The sequence below is a fragment of the Tiliqua scincoides genome, chromosome 11, assembly GCF_035046505.1.
Source record: "Tiliqua scincoides isolate rTilSci1 chromosome 11, rTilSci1.hap2, whole genome shotgun sequence".
Taxonomy (NCBI): domain Eukaryota; kingdom Metazoa; phylum Chordata; class Lepidosauria; order Squamata; family Scincidae; genus Tiliqua; species Tiliqua scincoides.
The window spans coordinates 21,102,446-21,124,047 of record NC_089831.1 but is presented as its reverse complement, the minus strand read 5'-3'; the positions used below and the strand labels follow the sequence as shown (position 1 = coordinate 21,124,047).

General features: G+C 48.7%; 1 protein-coding gene across 1 annotated transcript in view; it reads right to left on the bottom strand.

The window, feature by feature from the left end:
- Window positions 1-4,417: 4,417 nt before the first annotated feature.
- GLB1L2 (galactosidase beta 1 like 2) overlaps window positions 4,418-21,602 on the bottom strand; it is a 48,505-nt gene continuing 31,320 nt past the window's right edge. Inside the window, exons 9-19 of the mRNA XM_066639440.1 lie at window positions 19,552-19,636; window positions 19,118-19,255; window positions 17,414-17,494; window positions 15,911-16,017; window positions 15,167-15,313; window positions 14,367-14,438; window positions 13,178-13,256; window positions 10,810-10,897; window positions 7,555-7,669; window positions 6,687-6,803; window positions 4,418-5,509 (exon numbers count right to left, since the gene is read on the bottom strand). Coding sequence (XP_066495537.1) covers window positions 5,423-5,509; window positions 6,687-6,803; window positions 7,555-7,669; window positions 10,810-10,897; window positions 13,178-13,256; window positions 14,367-14,438; window positions 15,167-15,313; window positions 15,911-16,017; window positions 17,414-17,494; window positions 19,118-19,255; window positions 19,552-19,636 — 1,116 coding nt within the window. The 3' untranslated portion in view covers window positions 4,418-5,422. The remainder of the gene's footprint in view (window positions 5,510-6,686; window positions 6,804-7,554; window positions 7,670-10,809; window positions 10,898-13,177; window positions 13,257-14,366; window positions 14,439-15,166; window positions 15,314-15,910; window positions 16,018-17,413; window positions 17,495-19,117; window positions 19,256-19,551; window positions 19,637-21,602) is intronic.

Below are 21,602 nucleotides of genomic sequence, written 5' to 3'. Positions count from 1 at the left end.
CTGAGCTGTCTGTGAGGGATCAGGAAAGAGGGTGCTGGAGGACAGCTCGACGAAAGTGTTGACCCACTGTGTAGCGGCAGTTAAGAAGGGCAATTCCATCCCTGGGATCATTAAAAAGAGTTCGACAATAAAACGGCCAATATTATTATGCCATTGTACAAATCAGTGGTGAGGCCACATCTGGAGCATTGCATCCAGTTCTGATCACCACATCTCAAAAAGACTAAAGTGGAACAGGAAAAGGTGCAGAAGAGAGTGACCAAAATGATTAGTGGCCTGCGGTACCTCCATTATGAGGAAAGGCTACAGTTCGGGGCTTTTCAGTCTAGAAAAAAAAGGCACTGGGGGGGCATGATTGAGTTGTATAAAACTATGCATAGACTGGACAGAGTGGCTAGAGGGATGTTCTTTCCCCTCTGAGACAACACCAGAACCGGGGGACATCCACTAAAACTGAGCATCAGGAGAGTTAGAACAGACAAAAGAAAACATTTATTTACACAGTGTGTAATTAACCTGTGGAACTCCTTCCCACAGGATTTGGTGATGACACCTGGCCTAGATGCCCTTGAAAAGGGGGATTGGACAATTTTATGGATAAAAATTCTATCAGAAGTTACGAGTCATGATGGATATAAGCAATCCTCTGGTTCTAGAAGTAGGCTATCCCTGAATGCCAGATGCAATGGAGTGGCAACAGGATGCAAGTATCTTATTGTCTTGTGTCCTCCCTGAGGAATCTCGTGGGCCACTGTGAGATGCTGAAAGCAGGACTAGAGGGGCCTTTGGCTCGATCCAGTGGGGCTCAGCTTATGTTAAAACATCTTTAAAGGGGTCCAATGGCCCTCTTTCACCTTTCTTGAGCAATTTCTGCCCAACGTTGCATATATGCAACATGGATCAAATGTGTACACCTGTGGGTTGGGCAGAAATGGGTTAATAGGTCTACGTATTTTATTGCGAGAACATGACTGTTTCTTTGGCTTATCTTTTTTTTTTCCACACCCATTGGAACCAGTAAATTGGACCAGGGCAAACATGGAAAGCTGAGATTGGTAGGAACGAACCTACCAAGAGTGGGTTAGTGGACTTATTTGGTGAGCCAGTTAAGTTCTGGTGATGCACATTTTGGAATGAAAAAAAATCAGTCAAGGTGCTTTTCCCCCCCTTCAAAGCAGAAAACACACACCTGGTCCCAGCTCATGTCTTGGCAGAGGGAGTGGGCTTTGCACCATGGAGCCTGGCTTGCCCCAACGTCACAGCAATGGCTGGTGTCTGCAAACCGCAGAGCTGTAGTGTAAGCTAGGAAGCTGTTTCTGGACTGTATCAAGGTAGGGTTGAATGCACCCCTGTACAAGGAAAACTAGCATGTGGGGGGGGGGGGGAAGAGGCCAGCATCTGTTTTTCTTCTATGTCTGGTATTTTTACATGCAGTAAATTAGGCTGTTTCAGCAGTGCATACATGCTAGGGATTCCAGCACTGCTGAAACAGAGACGCCTGCGTTGGCTTGGTCATGTCGTGAGAATGGATGATGGCCGGATCCCAAAGGATCTCCTCTATGGAGAACTCATGCAGGGAAAGCTCCCTACGGGTAGACCACAGCTGCGATACAAGGACATCTGCAAGAGGGATCTGAAGGCCTTAGGAGTGGACCTCAACAAGTGGGAAACCCTGGCCTCTGAGCGGCCCACTTGGAGGCAGGCTGTGCAGCATGGCCTTTCCCAGTTTGAAGAGACACTTGGCCAACAGTCTGAGGCAAAGAGGCAAAGAAGGAAGGCCCATAGCCAGGGAGACAGACCAGGGACAGACTGCACTTGCTCCCAGTGTGGAAGGGATTGTCACTCCCGAATCGGCCTTTTCAGCCACACTAGACGCTGTTCCAGAACCACCTATCAGAGCGCGATACCAGAGTCTTTCGAGACTGAAGGTTGCCAACAAGGTAAATTAGGCTGACTTTCTTTTGTTGTTTGGGGAGCATTTAATCTGGGGTTCCCTGGTTGAAGTGGTACAGTCCAGAAAGAGCTTGGCTATTTGCTGGTGGTTCGCTAGCACAATCGGTTCCACTTGATGCATTTCAGAAGAAAGGTCTCTGCAGCAGTTTGCACCCAGTCCTCTCTCAGCTCTGGCTAATGTCTGCTGGCAGCTACAAGCAGTAGTAGTAAACAAACCCAAGCTACATCCCTTACCAGGACACCTAAATGGTGCTGGTGGAGAGTGGGTGGGAAGGTGGAAGTAGGATACAAACATTGTCTTATCTGCAGCTTAATTTGCTTTTTCTTGGATATAGCCTACAGCAGTCCCCTGTAGAATTGAAGACCAAAGACCAATCAGTCCTGACTCCTTCAAAATTCTTTTTTAAAATTGCCTTTCTAGACTCTGGTTAGACTTCAAGGGACCCCACTGACACTTGGCTTTCCTTTAAAAAAAAATAATCAAAAACAAGCTTAAAGCACAATTATACCTGCCAGCTAAAGGGAAAGTAATGTAATCCTATGCGGGAGAATGCACTTATTTTTTTAACCCCTAACCCATGTAGCTGAGATGCAGAGACAGCGTGGAATCAAATCACTCTTTGGACTAATGACATATCTCTATACATTTCCTGATATTTTAAAAAAAGAGGAAAAGAGGAGAGATACTTTTAAAAAAAATTTCTTTTAATTTATGGCAGAATTTATCAAAACAATCAATGGTACAAACAAACAGTCCTTTAAGTCAAGAAGACACTTTTCATTTCCAACCGTAGCGAGAAAAAAAATGCTGTAACCATTTTTTTTGTTCTGGAAGAAAAAAAATGTATTTGACTTAAAATTCAGAACTCAACAGTACGGCTTTTTGGGACTGCTGGACCCTCTTGTGCAGGCTTTTACTCTGCTGAGAGGAGACATTTGCAGCCAAACAACATGGCCCAGATCTAGCTTACTGAGAATTAAGATTTTTTTTTTAAGTTTTCACACTGCAAGTTGTTCCAGTTGCTGCCCTCTTCATTTGCATGTCTGTCTGTCCTATTTACGACGACAATAGCCCTGCCAGACTGCAGTGAATCATGGAGGCAAAAAAAAAACAAGAGGACACAAGAACCTCCCACTTTTGCAATGATGCGCTTCGCTGTCAACAAGTCTCAGGCAGCCGAACCTCTGCCGCGAACAAGGCAAGAGCACATTGGCGCTAAGCCTCTCAGAGCCAGGAGAGCGATGGGTTTGGCCGTACACGGTCCAGGTGGAGGACGGGGGTCTGTTTACAGCTGCACTGTCTGTTCTCAAAAGTTTTAATTCAACTGTATTTAATTTATTAAATAAAATTAAATATGGTTTCTAACAGTCATAAGCCCTAGGAAATTCCTGGTTCCTGCAGGTGCTGTGCGACTACGCTAAGAAGGGGAGCTGGGCTAGAATTGAGGCTAGCAGCTTGGCAGGTGCTGAACCCCCAAGGAAGATCAGGTGCCAACTACAATTTGATGAGAAGGTGGGGTGGGGGAGCAGGAAGATACAACCTGCAAGGACCAACCAATGGTCCTTGGCTAGCAGCAGGAGGGCTAGCAGCAGGAGGGCTCCGCTGGGTTATCTGGGCAAGAGAAAGAAGGAATGGAACATCCCCTCCCCCCACAGGCACCAACAGCATTTCTGAAAGTCTCAAGTAGTTGAAAGGCTGCAACATTAGCTTCTGAGTAAACCTCAGAGGGGAACCGGAGAAGTTCCTGAAAAGGGGGGAAGTAGGACCATCCTATCAATGAGAAGCAGTTGCCTCAAACGATGGATTGGTGGAGAGGACAGGGCCCTGCCTCCACTGGTCCTCCATCTCCTGCTCCCTGGATTTCGGGAGAAAAATGGAGCACAAGAGGAAATGCAGAGGGGAGGGAAGTGGTGGACTAGAGCTCCCCACCTCTGTACCTCCTCTTGAGCTCTGTTCCCCTCTTCTAAATCCTGAAGATTTAGATGATCCCTAAAGATTCTAAATCCACAGAGGAAGAGAGGCAGAAGCGATGGCAGCTGCTGCAGGCCCAGATAAAGAGCATGCCACTTGATGTGCTGTCTAAGGTTGGCCTCAGGGGCAGGGTGGAGACTGGAGCTGAGAGAGAGAGAGAGAGAGAGAGAACATTCCCTTATTCCTTTTCCATTTTTTCCTCTTCATTCAAATCTGTTTAAAAATTAATTTTTGAAAAAAAATTAGCTCCTATCCACCGACATAGAGAAGTATTCAAAAACCGTTGACCCTCCCCCCCCAATTACCGGAGCCTTCAATGATGCAGTCCATTCCACTACCTGTGAACTCAGCCATGTCAATACTAGATCAAGCTTCGCTTTGCCAGTGGAGAAAGCAAAGACTGGCATGACTTGCTGTGCACAGGGCACCCACATTAGTAGTCCTTGGTTTCTTTGTTGTTGTTTTTTAAACTGGGTACATCCACTTGTTTGTTCCCTTTCACACTCTCCTTTTGGGGTAAAGGGCCATGGAGAGGCTGCCCCAAATAGTTCATCCATGGAAACTGTTCCATGCTGCATTTCTAAGGCATGGAGCACGTTACCCCAGAAAGAGCCTCCCTGCCCACAACTATGGTAGTAGGAATTTTTAGTGACGCTGGTTTTTTAGAGGTTCTCGCCGTGACGACAGAAATCTATGTTGCGGTCGTGGCATAGAGAGGGCCTCCCTGTGGTGAGCATTCTTTATGCCAAGAGTTTAGCTTGAGATCAAATTCCAAGAGCAGAACCCAGGGTGTGTTGCTAGACAGCAGACTCTGTCCATTTCCACTGGGCTTGCACAGTTCCACCCTCTGCTGCCATCTAGACGTAAAAACCTAAGGGGGCTCTTTGAATGCCTCCAGTTAATAATAAAGATCTCGTGGTTTTAACAGTTAAGAGTAACGCAAAAACATGAACATGACGTTCTTACCCAGTCTGACCAACTAACACATCAGTACCTAAGAACGAACTGAAAGAGTCCTTTGCCGTCACAGCTCCAATTGTCTGAAAACCAGAGGAAACCCCAAGTTCATCTTGTGGTTGCCGAACGGAAGGCATCAGTCCCGAACAAGAAAGTCACCAATTCAGAAGAATCCAAATCAACTTCTTAAATTCAACGGATCTGTGTGTATCCTTGCCCCATTTCACTGCCCAGATTCTCCACTTCTTTGGTTGGGGCAAGAAAGCTGGAAGTAGTGTTAAACTCCTCTAGAAAGATTCCTTTTCCCCCCCCTTTTTGGATCTCCTTTCCAGTTCAAGTATCCAGAGTCATTTTCCTTAAATTCACTGACAAGAGGTACGTCTATCTCATGGGTCCAGAGCCGGACGACGGTCAAAACGAGGCCTGAGAACATCCAGACCCCTGAGCCCCCAAATTTAAGAAGGAAGCACACCCAGGAGAAATGTGTAAGATGAACTGGTGGGGGAGGGGGCAGAGAAGGCAGGGAGCCTCCAATCCTTCTCAGTCCACATACTTGGTTTTCCCAAGGAACGGCAAGTCTGTAGACTCGATGATCCGACCTGCAGTGTGCTCTTCAAAAATGATGATCTGGGGGAAAAAGAAAAAAGGAATAAACTTATTCAAGGGTCAGTATATGTTCCCACAAGTATGCAAGCAGTCAAAAAGACAGGTTAGAAAGGTATGTTCCTTCTGTGCTGCCAATAAGCTTGGAAAGATTCTTGAGCATGTTTCCCCACGTTTGTCTCACAAGAAAAGTCAGGTTCAGTGATGTCAACCTAAAAGGGAGGCCGGTGTTCCCATAACTCCTTGCAAACCATCGTTGTCTAAACTCCACCCACACCCTAGAAACAGATAAAGTCAAACTATGGAAGGTTCGTAATGCCAGATGTAAACTTCTGTTGATTCAGTTCTGGCACATACCCACCATAATGATAAAGCAACCCCACCCTGCATGCACGTTCTGGAACATTTGCACAAGGCAACGCTGTCACCTTCCACCGCGTGGAGAATTCAGTGAAGCAAAGAACTGGCCATTCATACAAACACCAATTCATATGCGGTGTAGTCTTTTTTTTTTAGACATGCCTCACTTTTCAAAGAAGCTGCTCTCAAATGGAAAGGATCCAAAAACGGGCAGAGGCCCTGCTCCCGCCCAGGTGGATGCATAGCCCAAGTCTGCCCAGTATTGGCAGTGGCACACCAAATACCACTCCTTGTTTCTGATGTGCACAGGTTGCCTCTGCAACTTGTCTTCTCATTCCATAGATTTGAAAAAGAAAGAGGGAACGGAGTAGAACAGAGCACTGGAGAGTCTCCGATACTCTCCTCCAGCAGTTCCCAAACTTACTGCAGTCACAGAGCACTCTGGCAGCAGCATCACTGCCTGGCTCTCCTGTGTGCGGCCATCTTGAATCGTGCACAATTCAAGATGGCGGCACCCAGAAGTGTGGGTAAGAAGCCGGGGCCATCCTGTGGTGCCCCTGTGAGTTTGCCTGTGGGCAGTTTGCATTGGGGGGGCAGTTTGGGAACCACAGTTCTAGCCCTGGTCCCTTCACTTCCCTCCCTTCCTTCTCCATCTTCTGCTCCATTCCACAGGAGGAGAAGTGATGGAGGTAGACCGTGGCCCCTGCCATCCATGGGAACTGCCCCACGCAGCCTCACAGACAGGTTGGCCATGCCTGGGTTAGTGCAAAACCTAGTCGATTCCTGGTTCCCCTGAGGAAGGTGTGAAGGGGAGGAGAACCCTGAAAACCAAGCAACTCACCTCATTGTCTCCTTGGTGCAGCAATGTTTCTGGGAGGTAGAGTGTGCTTTGAGGACCCACATTCCAGTAGCGACCCAGGTTCTGCCCATTGACAAACACAGCGCCCTTTTCCCAACCCTAAAGAACACAGACAAGGAGAGGCCCACAAGTGGTATGATACTAAGGCTTCCATCGTTTTGGTAGCCACAGGGCTGGCTGACCACACACCCCTTAATGCAGTGATTTTCAACCTTTTTCATCTCATGGCACACTGACAAGGCACTAAAACGGTCAAGACACGCCACCAGGTTTCTGACAACTGACAAGGCACACAGTGCTGCCAGTGGGGGCTCACATCTCCCATTGACCCTATTAATAAATGACCTTCCCCCAAATTCCTGTGGCACACCTGTGGACCACTCGTAGCACACCAGTGTGCCACGGCACAGCGGCTGAAAATGGCTGCCTTAATGTGTCGGGGCATTTGCAGGAGAGAGTCAAAGCACTGCATTTGCTGCTACACGTGATACTTTGCCCAGCAGGATCTGCCAAGTGTAGAAAGGAAACATGTTACTGCACCACTGACTTTTTCTTTTGAGTAACAAACTGCACCATTAAGCCACCTGTAGAAAGTATTTGTGCGAGGGGTGACAATGACTTAGCTCTGCCCTGCATCTCGGAAACCGCATAGCCATTCTGGCAGGTACGTTTCCGGAACGTGAGACAGTTATGGGAAGGTGAAAACATCTGCAGACAATATTCTTGATTGCAAGGAGCTCGTGCCTCTCAAGAAGTTCACTTCGCTACCATTCTCACCACCCACAGCCCTTAACCTAAACGCCTCTTTTTAAAGCTTCTGAAAAACAAACAAGCACGCAAACAGACTTACCACCGTCTTCAAGAAAGTGTCCTGAGGCTTTTTTTCCACTCTCAGGGTTCCTCGGAAGAACGCAGGGCCCACTGAGCTGTCAGGCATGGCATTCCAATAAGATGACCAGCGGATTCTGGGAGTGGGGGGTAGTGGGGGGGGAGAAAGAAACAGTGGAGAAAAGAGAACCAGTTGCTCCTTCTGGGCATCAGCCAGCCTTCGGGGAGGGGTCACTACCACAGAAAGAATTCACACAACCAAGCCATACTGTCTTCAGACAGACAACCAAGTTATCTGTTTCAATACTTGCACACGAGCCACTTTGCAAAAGTGAGAAAAAGATGACAAAGTAGATGCTGGAAATCGAACCCTGTCCCACCATGACCTTTTGTGCCTACTTCAGCCATTTCCAAAGGGCCCCCCCCCCTCCACTCCAGTCCCCAGGTTACCATTTTGGTAGGAATGACATCGTAAGCAGGGCTGCTGAGAGCTGGCACTGGGCCCAGAGCAAGAATGCACCCCCCCCTTCCTAAATGCATTGGGGAAATTAGAAGAGAACTGAAAGTGGATTAAAGCTGTAGTGGAAACACAATCCTAGATAGGTCGAGATTGGCGTACCCACATTTATTTTTGAATACATTTGTTTTGCAGTGTGTAGTTTGCTTTGTCATGGCCTGACCCTGACGGAAGCTCGAGCCCTGAGGATTTTGCCTCTGTGCCCCCCATCTCCTCAGGCCTGATCATGAGTTACGTCCCTCTGGGGGAGCGCATCAGCAGCCTCAGCGGTACCTTTCAGGAAATGGGAGGAACGTTTTTCGAAAAAAGACAAAGGCACACACCCACACACATTCAAGAATCAGCAGTCCTATCTGCAAGACGGTAGCATAAGACGGTCAGACTTCTTCAAAGGGCTGGAGAACGTCACTTCATATTTAATCTAATCCCTTTCCATCCTCCAGAGCAGTGTACATTTTCTTATTAAAAAAGCTCCATACGTGCCCGGAGGCAGCAGATCTGTAACAAACTCTGGGGCCCTAATCTGATAAAGGGCTGCCCCTGGATAAGCTAGCATGCTGCCAGGGTTCCCTGGCTCCCCTTGTGCATTTGTTAACACCAACAGCTTTTAAATTGCAAATCTATCAACTGGAGTAGGTTAGGAAAGAGGAAGGGGACACAAGCCGGGCTGTAGGGGCAGCCCTAAACATGCTCCAGAAACATTAAGGGAGAGACCCCAATGCTTCCTTGATAAAAACTGTTTTTCAGGTCTGATGGTCATCCCGTTCCCGGCAGAAAGCAGAGCAATCCTAGATCAGGCTGCCTCCTTCTCTCCTCCCCCACAGACATTTACAGTGCTTCCAACTACCTTGTAGGAGTTTGGAAAGCACTGGGCTAACCCCACATCTGGTGTGCCATAAAATGCTTAAGACATCAAATAACTAATTTAGGGTGTTGCAGACACCACAGAAAGAGAGACGCAGGCACTGCCCCGATCTTTAGAGACCAAAAACATTCCAAAAATTGTGTGTCCCATTTTTCAATGGAATAAACCCAGTTTTCCTTGTCTGTCAACTGCTAGATACCCACAATCCCCTCTTCCCCCTCCCCCTGCATCCCCCGTTTGTCTCACTATCACTCCCTCTCCAATTTCCAGATACCCACAAACCCCTCTCTTCCCCCTCCCCCCTGCATCCCGTTTGTCTCACCACACACCACCACCACCACACACCACCACAGCTGCGATACAAGGACATCTGCAAGAGGGATCTGAAGGCCTTAGGAGTGGACCTCAACAGGTGGGAAACCCTGACCTCTGAGCAGCCCGCTTGGAGGCAGGCTGTGCAGCATGGCCTTTCCCGGTTTGAAGAGACACTTGGCCAACAGTCTGAGGTTAAGAGGCAAAGAAGGAAGGCCCATAGCCAGGGAGACAGACCAGGGACAGACTGCACCTGCTCCCGGTGTGGAAGGGATTGTCACTCCCGGATTGGCCTTTTCAGCCACACTAGACGCTGTTCCAGAACCACCTTTCAGAGCGCGATACCAGAGTCTTTTGGGACTGAAGGTTGCCAACAACAACTGCTAGTTCTTCCTCTTGAAATGAGACTCATTTAACAGATTCGAGAAATAAAGCTTTCTCTGCACTTTAGATGGTTGATGGCCAGATCCAAGCTTGACTGTCCTTTTTCCCCATGACCCCCCCAGCTACAAACAGTTCCTCCCTGCAGAGAAATCAGTATATCTAGAAGAAGACTGGCCTGAATCCCTGTAATACTAGTTTTCAGCATGCCAGGGTTTCTCATAGGGGGAAAACAAAGAAACACGTACTCTTCCTCTGAAAGCTGTCAGGGCGATGGGATTCAGAGCTTCCAGCAGCCAGGACCAGGCACTTTTTGCCACTAAGGCAAAATTCTCAGGCAGAGAGCGCTGCAGGCCAGGAATCTGCTGCTCAGACAATGGCCAGAGAAGGTACTGCAGTTAATTCACCCAGCCAGACCCAGGGTTCCGTGGAACCAACAGAAGCCTGGCGGCTCCATATGTTGGTTCAGGTTGAGCTCCTCGGGCCAAGCAAGCTGTTGCTTCTAGTAGACGCATAGACTGGCATGCCTTGCCCAATATCCACCTAACCTGCCCCCCCCCCGCTCCAGAACGGAGCCTGAGCCTGACTCCGTACTTCTCATCCCCACTCCAATCTCCATTTGCTGCACTGGAGCTCAACTCTTGCCTGAGCTGGCTCCATTTTCTGTTGCTGACCTCTCAGTCCCTGGTATCTGATCTGAGCCCCAGGGATCTGATCTGAAGCTGGCCGCTTGTCTCCAGACTGGCTGAGGCCTGACATCCCCTGAAGTGGAACAGCCTAGGAAAGTTTCACCACTCGATTCTGCTAAATACAAGCAGTGACCCCCCCCCCCAATGTGGTGTCTGTGCACATGTCTATTAGTGTCTTGCCCTGCGTACCCTATCCCCCCCCCCGACAAACTGCCATCACGATGGTGCCACATTGTAGAACTTCTCGGCCAGAGTTTACCCATTGGTTTAAAATGAAATAGGAATGGATCTGAAATACAACCACAGGGAAGGAGAAGCTGCTGCAGGGCACTGACTGTGACTGCCAGGGCAGCTGCCTGGTGGAGAACGTCAGCCCAGTCCTTTGCCACATGCCAGCTTTCTGGCGGGGGGACCTGCTAACTAGTGTTGCTCCTCAGCCAACTGCGTGAAATGATGAAAATGAGGTAAACCAAACAGGGACAACAGGGCAAAAAGTATCACCACCCCACAAACCTCTGCATAAAGTTCAGATCCATCGGCAAGCTGTAAATCTTGAAGTTCCTCAGGGCTGTTTTGTTGATAAAAATGTCCCCAATTAAGCCTGCAAGAGAAGCAAAAGTCAGCACCAGGCTGACATGCAGTGACCCCCAACGCATTGTCTTTGGAAGCAGAAGGAACGGGGGGCTGCCAGGAGGGGGCTCTTTGGTTCCAGTTGCAGCATTAACAGACTGGCAAACTGAATTCCCCCCCCCCCCCACCTGGAACACTACAGTAGGCACATGAACTGGATATTGCATGTGGGGTTTTGCCTTTTTCAGATACTGTCTCTGCTAGCTGGGGTCTTAGGAATAAGGATGAAATGTGTGATCAGTAAGTCAGATCAGCTGATTTTTTTTAAACCTTTTACAGTGTAATCCTATGCATATCTACTCAGAAGCAAGCCCCATGAAATCCACTGGGACTTACTCCCAAAGCAAAGCCTAGACAGTGATTCTCAAATTGTGGCACAACCCAAATTTTGGTGGCTCATGAAACTGACAGGGCACATTAGGCTATGTGCATCAAGGATTAAACAAACCTGCTACTCAGAGGGGTAATGGAGTAAATGGAGACGGTGAGAGGCAGACTGAGTGCAAGTCATTTGTAAAGACTGGAACAGAAACATAAAACCAAGGTTGCCTGATTGCCAAGCTACAGTGTGAATAAAGCAGCAACTGTTAGCCTGCAGATGCAGGATCTCACCTGATCTCGAAAGCTAAGCAGGGTCAGGCCTGGTTAGTACTTGGATGGGAGACCGCCTGGGAATACCGGGTGCTGTAGGCTTATACCATAGTCTTTCGAGACTGAAGGTTGCCAACCATCTCCCTATACTGAACACTACCTCCCGATCTTGTCTGATCTTGGAAGCTAAGCAGGGTCAGGCCTGGTTAGTACTTGGATGGGAGATTGCCTGGGAATACCGGGTGCTGTAGGCTTATACCATGATCTCGGAAGCTAAGCAGGGTCAGGCCTGGTTAGTACTTGGATGGGAGACCGCCTGGGAATACCGGGTGCTGTAGGCTTATACCATGATCTCGGAAGCTAAGCAGGGTCAGGCCTGGTTCGTACTTGGATGGGAGACCGCCTGGGAATATCGGGTGCTGTAGGCTTATACCATGATCTCGGAAGCTAAGCAGGGTCAGGCCTGGTTAGTACTTGGATGGGAGACCGCCTGGGAATACCGGGTGCTGTAGTCTTATACCATAGTCTTTCGAGACTGAAGGTTGCCAACCAGTGTGAATAGTTGGCCAAAACTCTAGTACGAAAATGGATTTGATGCACATCAGCTCCCCAATCCCACCCAATCCACAGCATTCAAAACACACACCAAGAGAGGAAGGACTGACCGAGAGGCTTCATGCCTACATCAGAGTTGCCAAGAATCATTCCAGCAATTTGCTCGAGAAGAACTAAAGCAGGAAAGCTATTTCCACATAAGCTTACACCAGTCAGGCACTGCAACAAAAGCTATACCCGGAACCCCAAGTGAGTGGCTTCAAGTGGCCTGCCATTCTCCTGCCTTCTGCTCGTCCGTTCTCACAGCCACTACGGTGCTGAGCAAAGTGTTGGGCAACAGAGTCCAAGCAGGGCAAAGCAAAGGAGCTATGCCTTGATGAATCATAAGCTACGAAATGCACAGATGCACCGCCCTGGGCTCCTTGGAGGAAAGGGGACATATAAACGCATGACATAAATCTATAGCAGCAAGTTCCAAGTCCTCAAGCTGGCAGAGAGACAGACGTGGAAGTGTGCGGGCGATGCCTACTGCCACCTCAGAGCCAGAGGTGGTCAAATGAGATTTCTAGGGGTCGAGGGGTGGCGATGGAGTGCCCTGCTTAGCTCTTGTGCTGCTCTACACCTGCTATGCCTGTCAAAACCAAAATCCACTCACAGCTGGTGCAGCACAGTGGTTAAGGGACTAAGCTCTGAACCAGTGCTTTCCTGGTTTGAATCCTGCCTGACATGAACTTAGGGCACGCCATTCCTCTCGGTTTCAGCTTTCTACCTGCACGATCTGCAGAACACCACTACTTACTTATTTTACAAGGTAGTTGCAAGAATCACAATAAGATTGATGCACCGGAGAGCTATGACAAGCCTCATTAGAGCGTGCACATTTGCATAATTTCGCCAGTTCCTGAGATTCAGCTTTGCTGGGCACTGAATTTAGATTGCCCGGGTGCAGAATGTGAATTTCCTGCTTAGCGGAGAGTAAACGCGGGCCTCTTATTCCTTGTTTGGGAGGAAAGACAGGTTGCGACAGGAATCTGCAGGCTGAATGTGTGTAAGAATGACCCTCTCGAGTTCAAGGAACCAAGGAAGGAAAAACAGCATGCTTTACCTTTCCTCTGGTCATTCAGTCTGGGCCCATAGTTGACTCGCCCGCAGTTCTCTACTAGAAGCCGGAGCAACCTGTATCCCTGTAAGAATAAGAAATAATTAAGGCAGAGCTGAAGCTGGGGAAAGCATGAATATGGAGACGCTAAACGGAACTGCTCTAGAGAGGGGACTGCACCAGACGGCTGTTCTGTAGCTTAGCATAAAGACAGATGCAACGGCTTTTTTTTTTTTTTGCCTCCTTCTCTCATAATACTGTAACTCAGGACCACACAATGAAATTTACAGATGGCAGAACTAAGACAGAAAGACTGCGGAATTAACTTGCAGAATTCACTGTCAGTGGCCACAAGCTGAGATAGCTTTAAAAAGGGGTTTAGACTAACTCACAAGAGGAGAGATTTGTTGCTGGCTAACAGGCAGGACAGGGGTCTGGAATACGCAGGATACTTGCAAACAATGGTTAATGGAGAGCAACAGCCCTCTTCTTCTAGCTCAGGGGTGCCCAAACCCCGGTCCTGGGGCCACTTGCGGCCTTCGAGGACTCCCAATCCGGCCCTCAGGGAGCCCCCAGTCTCCAATGAGCCTCTGGCCCTCCAGAGACTTGCTGGAGCCCACGCAGGCCTGATGCAACTGGTCTCAGTGTGACAGCCAACTGTTTGACCTTTCTCGTGAGCTGTGTGGGACAAGGGCTTACTGTTCCACATCTGTGATGCAGCAGTGACAGCAAAAGAAAGACTGGCTTTGCTTTGTGAAAGGCCTTTTATAGGCCTTGAGCTATTATAACACCTTCATTCATTCATATAAGTTCCATCTCTAATATATTCATTTATGTAAATTTATTCAAATTTGAAATGTAAATTAATTCTGTTTTTCCCCGGCCCCCAACAGTGTCAGAAAGATGATACGGCCCTCCTGCCAAAATATTTGGACACCCCTGTTCTAGCTGCATGTGTGTTCCAGGGTTCCTAGCAGCATCTCACTGGTCACTGTGGGAAGTGGGATGCTGGGCTACATGGGTCTGGTCCAGCATGGCTCTCCTCATACCCCTATCTTCTTCTTCTGGCATGGATTCCAATCCATGAGTGATCCAAACTGGCCTGGCAGCGCGTGGATGCCCAAGAACATTTCCGTAAAAGGTGTAAGTGTGGAATTTTCTGCTTCTAACTCATGCCGTGTCTCCAACTGCTTACCTGTCCAGGAGGAATCCACAAGTCCTCCTGGGTGTAATCAAGGTAGCCAATAAACCAGGTATTGATAAACACCTGCAGGACAGAAGAAGCCAGAGCCTCACTTGTCAATCACAAAAAGCCAGAGGATTAGAGAAGGGTTAAGGGGCTGAAGAAGGGGGACAGGAGGGAAAAAGCAGCACTGCCCTAGGAGTATCAGGGATGGAGACTGTCTCTTCCCAGCATTGATGGTACATGTTTTATTACTATTCACTTTTTTGTTAACAAATTACAAAAACAGGAACAAAAAATAAACAATGACAATCACACCTAAACAAACAAACACTATATGCTTATTATAAACACTGGGGGAAAAAAAAAACTTCAGTAAAGAATACAGATTATCTGGAATAACTGCTTATATATTAGATGGCAACTCTCCATTCACTGTCACTTAAAAAAAGAGAGTGATATTTTTACCTTTCACAATATCCCTCTGAATCATAAATTTACATCTTTCGGTACAGGTTTTTAAAAATAGATTGAGCCAAAGTGGCTTTCAAAATAGGCCTGTGGGGACCTAGAAACAGAAGGAAGCTTACAGAAGACAGAGAGAAAAATCATAGAGCAGTGTTTCTCAAACTGTGGGCCGGGCCCACTAGGTGGGTTGCAAGCCAATTTTAGGTGGGTCCCCATTCATGTCAATATTTTAACCATATTGATCCAGGGGTGGCCTTAGAGGTGACTCAGCTGAGACCAAATTTGCATCTCCATCCCCTCCCCCCAGGATAAGCCGTGAACCCAAATTCTACCATGTTCTTCACCTGTGCTCTGTCCCGGACATGGCCACCGGAATTCAGCTGCCCATCGCCAGGTATGAGGGTCTCGTAGAGTACATACCCATAAGCTTGCCCATTGCCATTGTTCACCTGGAGGTTCTCCATGTTAACAGGTAGTTCCGACTTTATGGGCTGTGAAGAGGAAAACGAGAAAAGAAGAATATACCTACTCTTGGGTGGAAGGGAAGAGTGGGAAAAAGGCAGGCGATGTCCACATGGGCAGTTTCATTTAGACGCCTGGCTGACGCAAAAGCCCTGCTGGCTCTATTCAGCCCAGCATCCTGTTGGATGAGAGTGACCCACCAGCTGCCTTGGGTAAACTCATCCCTGTGCTATTGCACCCCCCTTCCTGTACCTGGCAACCGGTACTCAGAGATACGCTGCACCTGAACCGGATACATATGAAGCTCTCTTATAGAGTTTATCCAGCCTGGAGTTGTCTATCTCTTGGCACAGATCTTGACTGCATTGTTAAACAATGACCTCCATGCATCCAGAACACGAATGTGTACACACATTACGTACACTGGCTAGTATATGAACACACAGTCCTCGGTGGAACAGCACCAACCTTGAAGGTTGAGTTTCATCCTAAAGTCTTTAAGGATAAACACTTTTGAGTTTCACCCGAAAGTCTTTAAGGATAAATTGGGCAGCACTCCAGGATTTGTCCATCTTGCATCACCAAAATCAGAAAAACCAGTCTCACTGGAAGTGAGTGCTCCCTACCTGTAAGAGCAGGGACATCACCTCCCATAGGGAGAAGTACTGCTGCATCTGAATCACCCCATAGGAGGCCTTGTTGTAAATCAGAGGTGGTAGAGGCAAAGGTTGTTCTTCAAAGACAAAGAAAACAAAGTGTTTAGTTGAAATGCCACGTCAGCATCTTAAGAGTAGGCTGGGCCAAGCATTATCTCATTTCAACACTGCTTTAAAAACAGTGTATTTGACACATCTGATTACCACCATCCCCAATAAACCCCCCTGGCCAAACATTTGTGTTGTTCCGATGCTATTTCCCTGGCAGCTACATGTTCTTAGGGCAACTGTTCTCCCTTTTCTTTGTGCTCACCCTCCTTGCCTTCACTGCCCATTTAATCTGACTGACGGTGACAATGCACACATTCTAGTTTACAGGCACCTGAGCCTTCACAGCATGTCTCAGGTGAATGTAGTCCAGAGGTTCCCAAGCTGAGCATAGCAATGGCCTGGGATGTCATGAGGCACTCACTGGGGCGTTGAGGAACGCCTGTCCCCCAGCAGGGAAACCGTGATACAACCCAGCAAGTGCAGGAGGCTCACACGTGGTTCTCCTGCACTTAGCGAAGCCTTCCCAGAGCCTCCTGTTGCCGTTTGTAGGGGTGCTGCAGGCCTCTGAAAGTGGAAGTGAGCGGTGGCAATGTCTCTGTGTGATGCGATAGGCCTCACTGCCATTTACTTCCGGATTCTGAACGCTGGGGAAAGGAGTCACCAGCTGGGTAAGTTTGGGAAGCACCGCTGTCGTCTTACCATAACCGACAACATCACATGGGTGACCAACAGCGAATCCGCTTAAAGAGCAGTGAGGGCAAATGAGAGAACAGATGAACATAAAGGAAAATGGCACTGAGAAGCAATAGCCAGGGATGCAGAAAAGCACCTGCACAACACATGCATTTTGCATGTGTCTCCTTGCAACATGCAAGGAAAAAAGTCTTTCACCACTCACAAAAAATGAACACAAAACTAAACAACTGTTTGGGTGGCGCGGTTCAGCCTTGAGCATGCACCTTCAGAGGATCAAAGAATATGCCTGGCCACAGGCTGAGATTAGGGAGGGAAATGAGAGTGGCACACCTATGTGCCAATCAGAGGTTTGGAAAAGAGAGAGAGAGAGAGAGAGAGAGAGAGAGAGAGAGAGAGAGAGACACACACACACAAACACACACACAATATACAAAGTGTTTCTTTCTAATCTGTATTTGTTTTAAGTTTGCTGGTGTGGAACGCTCCCCCCTGCAGACAGACGCTGCCATTAGCACAGCGCCTTCCCCACTGCTGTGAAAGCAGCCGAAAGGGTATTTCCATAACAAGATGTCCTGCCTCCCTGGTCTCCTCCTTGCGCTTCAGCAAATGCTCCCAGCTAAGCACAGGATGTAGCTACACGGGGAGCAGGGAGAGCTTGCCACACATTTTCAGGTTCTGCTCACGTGGCACCAGTGCGGGCTACCTCTCTTGCACCGGTATAATTACCCAGCATCTTTGATAAAAGCTGGCGCAGCTTGAAGTACTTGGAAGTGTAGTCTCCGGCCTCAGTCAGCAGGGCATCGTAGTCTGGAAAACAAGGGCATAGCAGTAAAGGGGGGGGCGGACTCCTGGCCCATCAGAAGGCACTTTGGGTGACTGCAGGGCATCCGATTCCTGCACCACAGCAAAAATGCAGACATTGCTGCCACCCCCTCCCCCATGAGTTTTTCCATTTAGATCTTGCAAAAGGAAGCAAGCACTTTCCAGGCCACCCAGTTGCAGAGAAAAATCAGGCTATATGAAGTTGCTTTATACCAAGCCTTTGGCTATCCAACTGGGAATTGTCAGCTCCAACAGGTAATGGTTCTCCACACAGGCTAGAGGTCCTTACTTACCCCTGCCAGCCAAGAACCTGAGAGCTGCCAGTGCAAAGGGACTGAACCCAGGACATTCTTCAAACAAAGCACAGCCTCTACCCACTGAGCCAGAACTTCTCCCTTCAGAACTGACTGATGTCCTTCAAGCACCTCTGAGAAGGGCTTGCTTTTTTCAGTGCCCCAGATCGCTCCCTTTTCTGTCCCCCCTCATTTTGTCTACATACACAGGTGACATTTTACTCAGTCAGCAAGGAACATCCACAATCCAAATACAAGCAGTTTATACATTTAGGCATGTTTTGTGTAACCCAAGGGTGCCCAAACCCCGGCCCGGGGGCCACTCGTGGCCCTCAGGGACTCCCAATCCCGCCAGCGGGGAGCCCCCAGTCTCCAATGAGCCCCTGGCCCTCTGGAGACTTGCTGGAGCCCACGCTGGCCCGATGCAACTGCTCTCAATGTGAGGGCAACTGTCTGACATCTTGCATGAGCTGTGGGATGAGGGCTCCCTCCACTGCTTGCTGTTTTACATCTGTGATGCAGCAGTGGCAGTGAAGGAAAGGCCAGCCTTGCTTTGTGCAAGGTCTTTTATAGACCTTGAGCTATTGTAAGACCTTCATTCATTCATATAAGTTCCATCTCTAATGTATTCATTTATGCAAATTTATGCAAATTTGAAATATAAATTAATTTTCTTTTCCCCCCGGCCCTCAACACAGTATCAGAGACATGATGTGGCCCTCCTGCCAAAAGGCTTGGACACCCCTGGTGTAACCAATAACATTTCAGATCTTCAGAGGGAAGCAGCTGGTTCCAGGAAGGCTTCCACATACTACAGATCTACACATCTCCCCACTGCGGAGACACCTCCGTGTACACACGGTGTACCGGATGTTGTGCAGGATGCTGTACACAGTTCCTCCCCTCCTTTTGTCCTCCCAGCAAGCCTGTGAGGTAGGTGAGACTGAGGAGAGTGACTGGCCCAGGAAGACACCCAGGAAGTTGATAGTGTTTGAGCGGGGATTTGAACCTGGCTCCTCCAGGTCTAAAACCAACTCCAGAACCACTACACCTGTTGGTTTCTTACAAGGGTCTGCACAAGGAATGCATGCTGAGTAGGTTTGTGTGCCCCTGTAGCATTTATAAAGGCTCCTTTCCAACAACCTTTCCACATGGCTGTATATGAGCACCAACACTGGGGTCAAAGGCCACTCTTCTCTGCACCAACCTGCTCCGGAACTGCCCAGACCCTTTGATTTCCTAGGCAGGGCAGCCCTGGTTCCTCCCGAGCTTCAGCCCACTGCACCGTTGCTCAAGCGAGCCGAGGACGCCTTACCATAGCTGGTGACAACTGGCTTGTAGTGATCAAAATGCACAGCGCCGTTCATGAAGCCAAAGTTTGTGCCCCCGTGGAACATGTACAGGTTGATGGACGCTCCCAATTTGAGGATTTGTTCAATGGTATTCACCATATCTGCAGGGAAGGGAAGAATTCAGGCTGCCTCATCTTAGAGGGTTATACATTAAAGACAAAAAGGAGGAGGAAGTCAAGCGGATGAACTGTTCCTTGGGAATAGGCACCAAGTGTTTTTAAAAAACATGCATACTGATGAGTGGCACTATGGAGTCTACACTTGTGGATTGATCCCTGCTGCCTGTTTGAGGGTGGAAAAGATCATGGCAGGGAGTGAAGGTAAGCGGTGGAGGCGGCCAACCCCGAGAGGGTGGAGAAGGAGAAGCATCAACGAGCAAAACAGGGTGATGACTTACCATCTGCATCGTAGACAAAGTGGGGGCCTCCCCAGCTATCAAACCATCCAGTCCAATATTCCATCACCAACATCGGCTTTTTGTGCTGCCACAAGACACAAGATGGGGAAAGGTCAGCACTGGAAAGAGCAGAGTTGCCTTTCTGCCAAAAAACATTCAGAACAGTGAACAGCCTTGTAGGAAAGGGTAGCTCCCCTGGGTCTCCAGTACAGGCTTCTCCCAGCCCTGCAGCCCAAGATCGTTCACGTGGCGATGCTGGGGACATCCTGCTTGCAACCCAAGTGTTCTGCCACAGACTTACGGCCCCAAAAGCTGCAAGTGCGATTTGAATCAGAAGTTTTCAAGCTTTCTTGCTTCAGAGATGTTTTCTACAACGATATTGCTGCCAGCACCACTGGAAATCCTGTGCTCAACAGAGGCTTTGGGAGTACCTCAGAGGGCACACAAAGGGTTCACGCAGAGCGCTTGTCCCAGGACTATTAGGCCCTGCCATAGCCCAGTATGAACTGAGAATGTACCCGAAAGCCAGCCCTGTCACTGCCATGGCTGCATGTTGCAAGTAAACATTCTCAGCTCCAGCCAAGTCACCTTCCAGAGAAGCTTGTCCACCATCACTAGGATTCTCACTGAAGACCTCCTGGGAAGCTTCTAAGGCAAGCCCAGATTCCTTAGGCAGCCACACCTGGAGAACCTATTCTTGGGAGCTGCAGAGAATTCACCACTGAACAAAAAAGGGAGGTAGAGAATTTGCTGCTGCTATAAGGATAGCAAGGCAATTATTTGAGCTGTTCCAGGAGACAGTGGTCTAACCCCAAAACACCCCCAACCAAGACTGTGCTGAAAGTTGTCAACAGACAACGTGGGGTTTGGAATTGTCAGAGGGGGTGGGGTAAAAACACCCCCAGAGTTTACCATTTTGGCCACTGCTACCTTTCAGAGGATCTGTGCCACCTGTCAGTTTCAAATCCCAGAATGACACTAAGGGCCCAATCCTATCCAATTTTCCAGCCTTGGGGCAACTACAATGCAGCCCCATGGTAAGGGAACAAATGTTCCCATACCTTAAGGAGGCTTCTGTGACTGCTGCCCCACTACAAGATGCAGTGCATGCCCCGTTAGCACAGTTGCACCGGCACTGGAAAACTGGATAGGATTGGGCCCTATGTCATCCTGCAGTGTTATTCCAAGGGGCTTCCTGGGACATTAGAATGGCAGCTGCCAGACCCTGGGAAGAGCCCTGCTGCTGAGGGTGAATTTTGCCTGCCCATCCTCAGCCTGACAGCCGGTTCACAAACGCATGAGTGAACTAGTCCCCACATCAGCTCTTTTATCTGTGGAACCACACCAATCTTCCCTTTGCAGATCAATAATGGCAGGGAAATGGAAATGGAAAAGGTGCAAAAGAGAGCGACTAAGATGATTACGGGGCTGGGGCACCTTCCTTACAAGGAAAGGCTACGGCGTTTGGGCCACTTCAGCCTAGAAAAGAGATGCCTGAGGGGGGACATGATTGAGACATACAAAATTATGCAGGGGTTGGACAGAGTGGATAGGGAGATGCTCTTTACACTCTCAAATAACACCAGAACCAGGGGACGTCCACTAAAATTGAGTGTTGGGAGAGTTAGAACAGACAAGAGAAAATATTTCTTTACTCAGCGTGTGGTTGGTCTGTGGAACTCCTTGCCACAGGATGTGGTGATGGCATCTGGCCTGGACACCTTTAAAAGGGGATTGGACAAGTTTCTGGAGGAAAAATCCATTACGCGTTACAAGCCATGATGTGTATGTGCAACCTCCTGATTTTAGAAATGGGCTATGTCAGAAGGCCAGATGCAAGGGAGGGCACCAGGATGATGTCTCTTGTTATCTGGTGTGCTCCCTGGGGCATTTGGTGGGCCGCTGTGAGATACAGGAAGCTGGACTAAATGGGCCTATGGCCTGATCCAGTGGGGCTGTTCTTATGAACTACAATTCCCAGAAAGCCTTGCAGGTCTCTTGTTATCTGGTATGCTCCCTGGGGCATTTGGTGGGCCGCTGTGAGATACAGG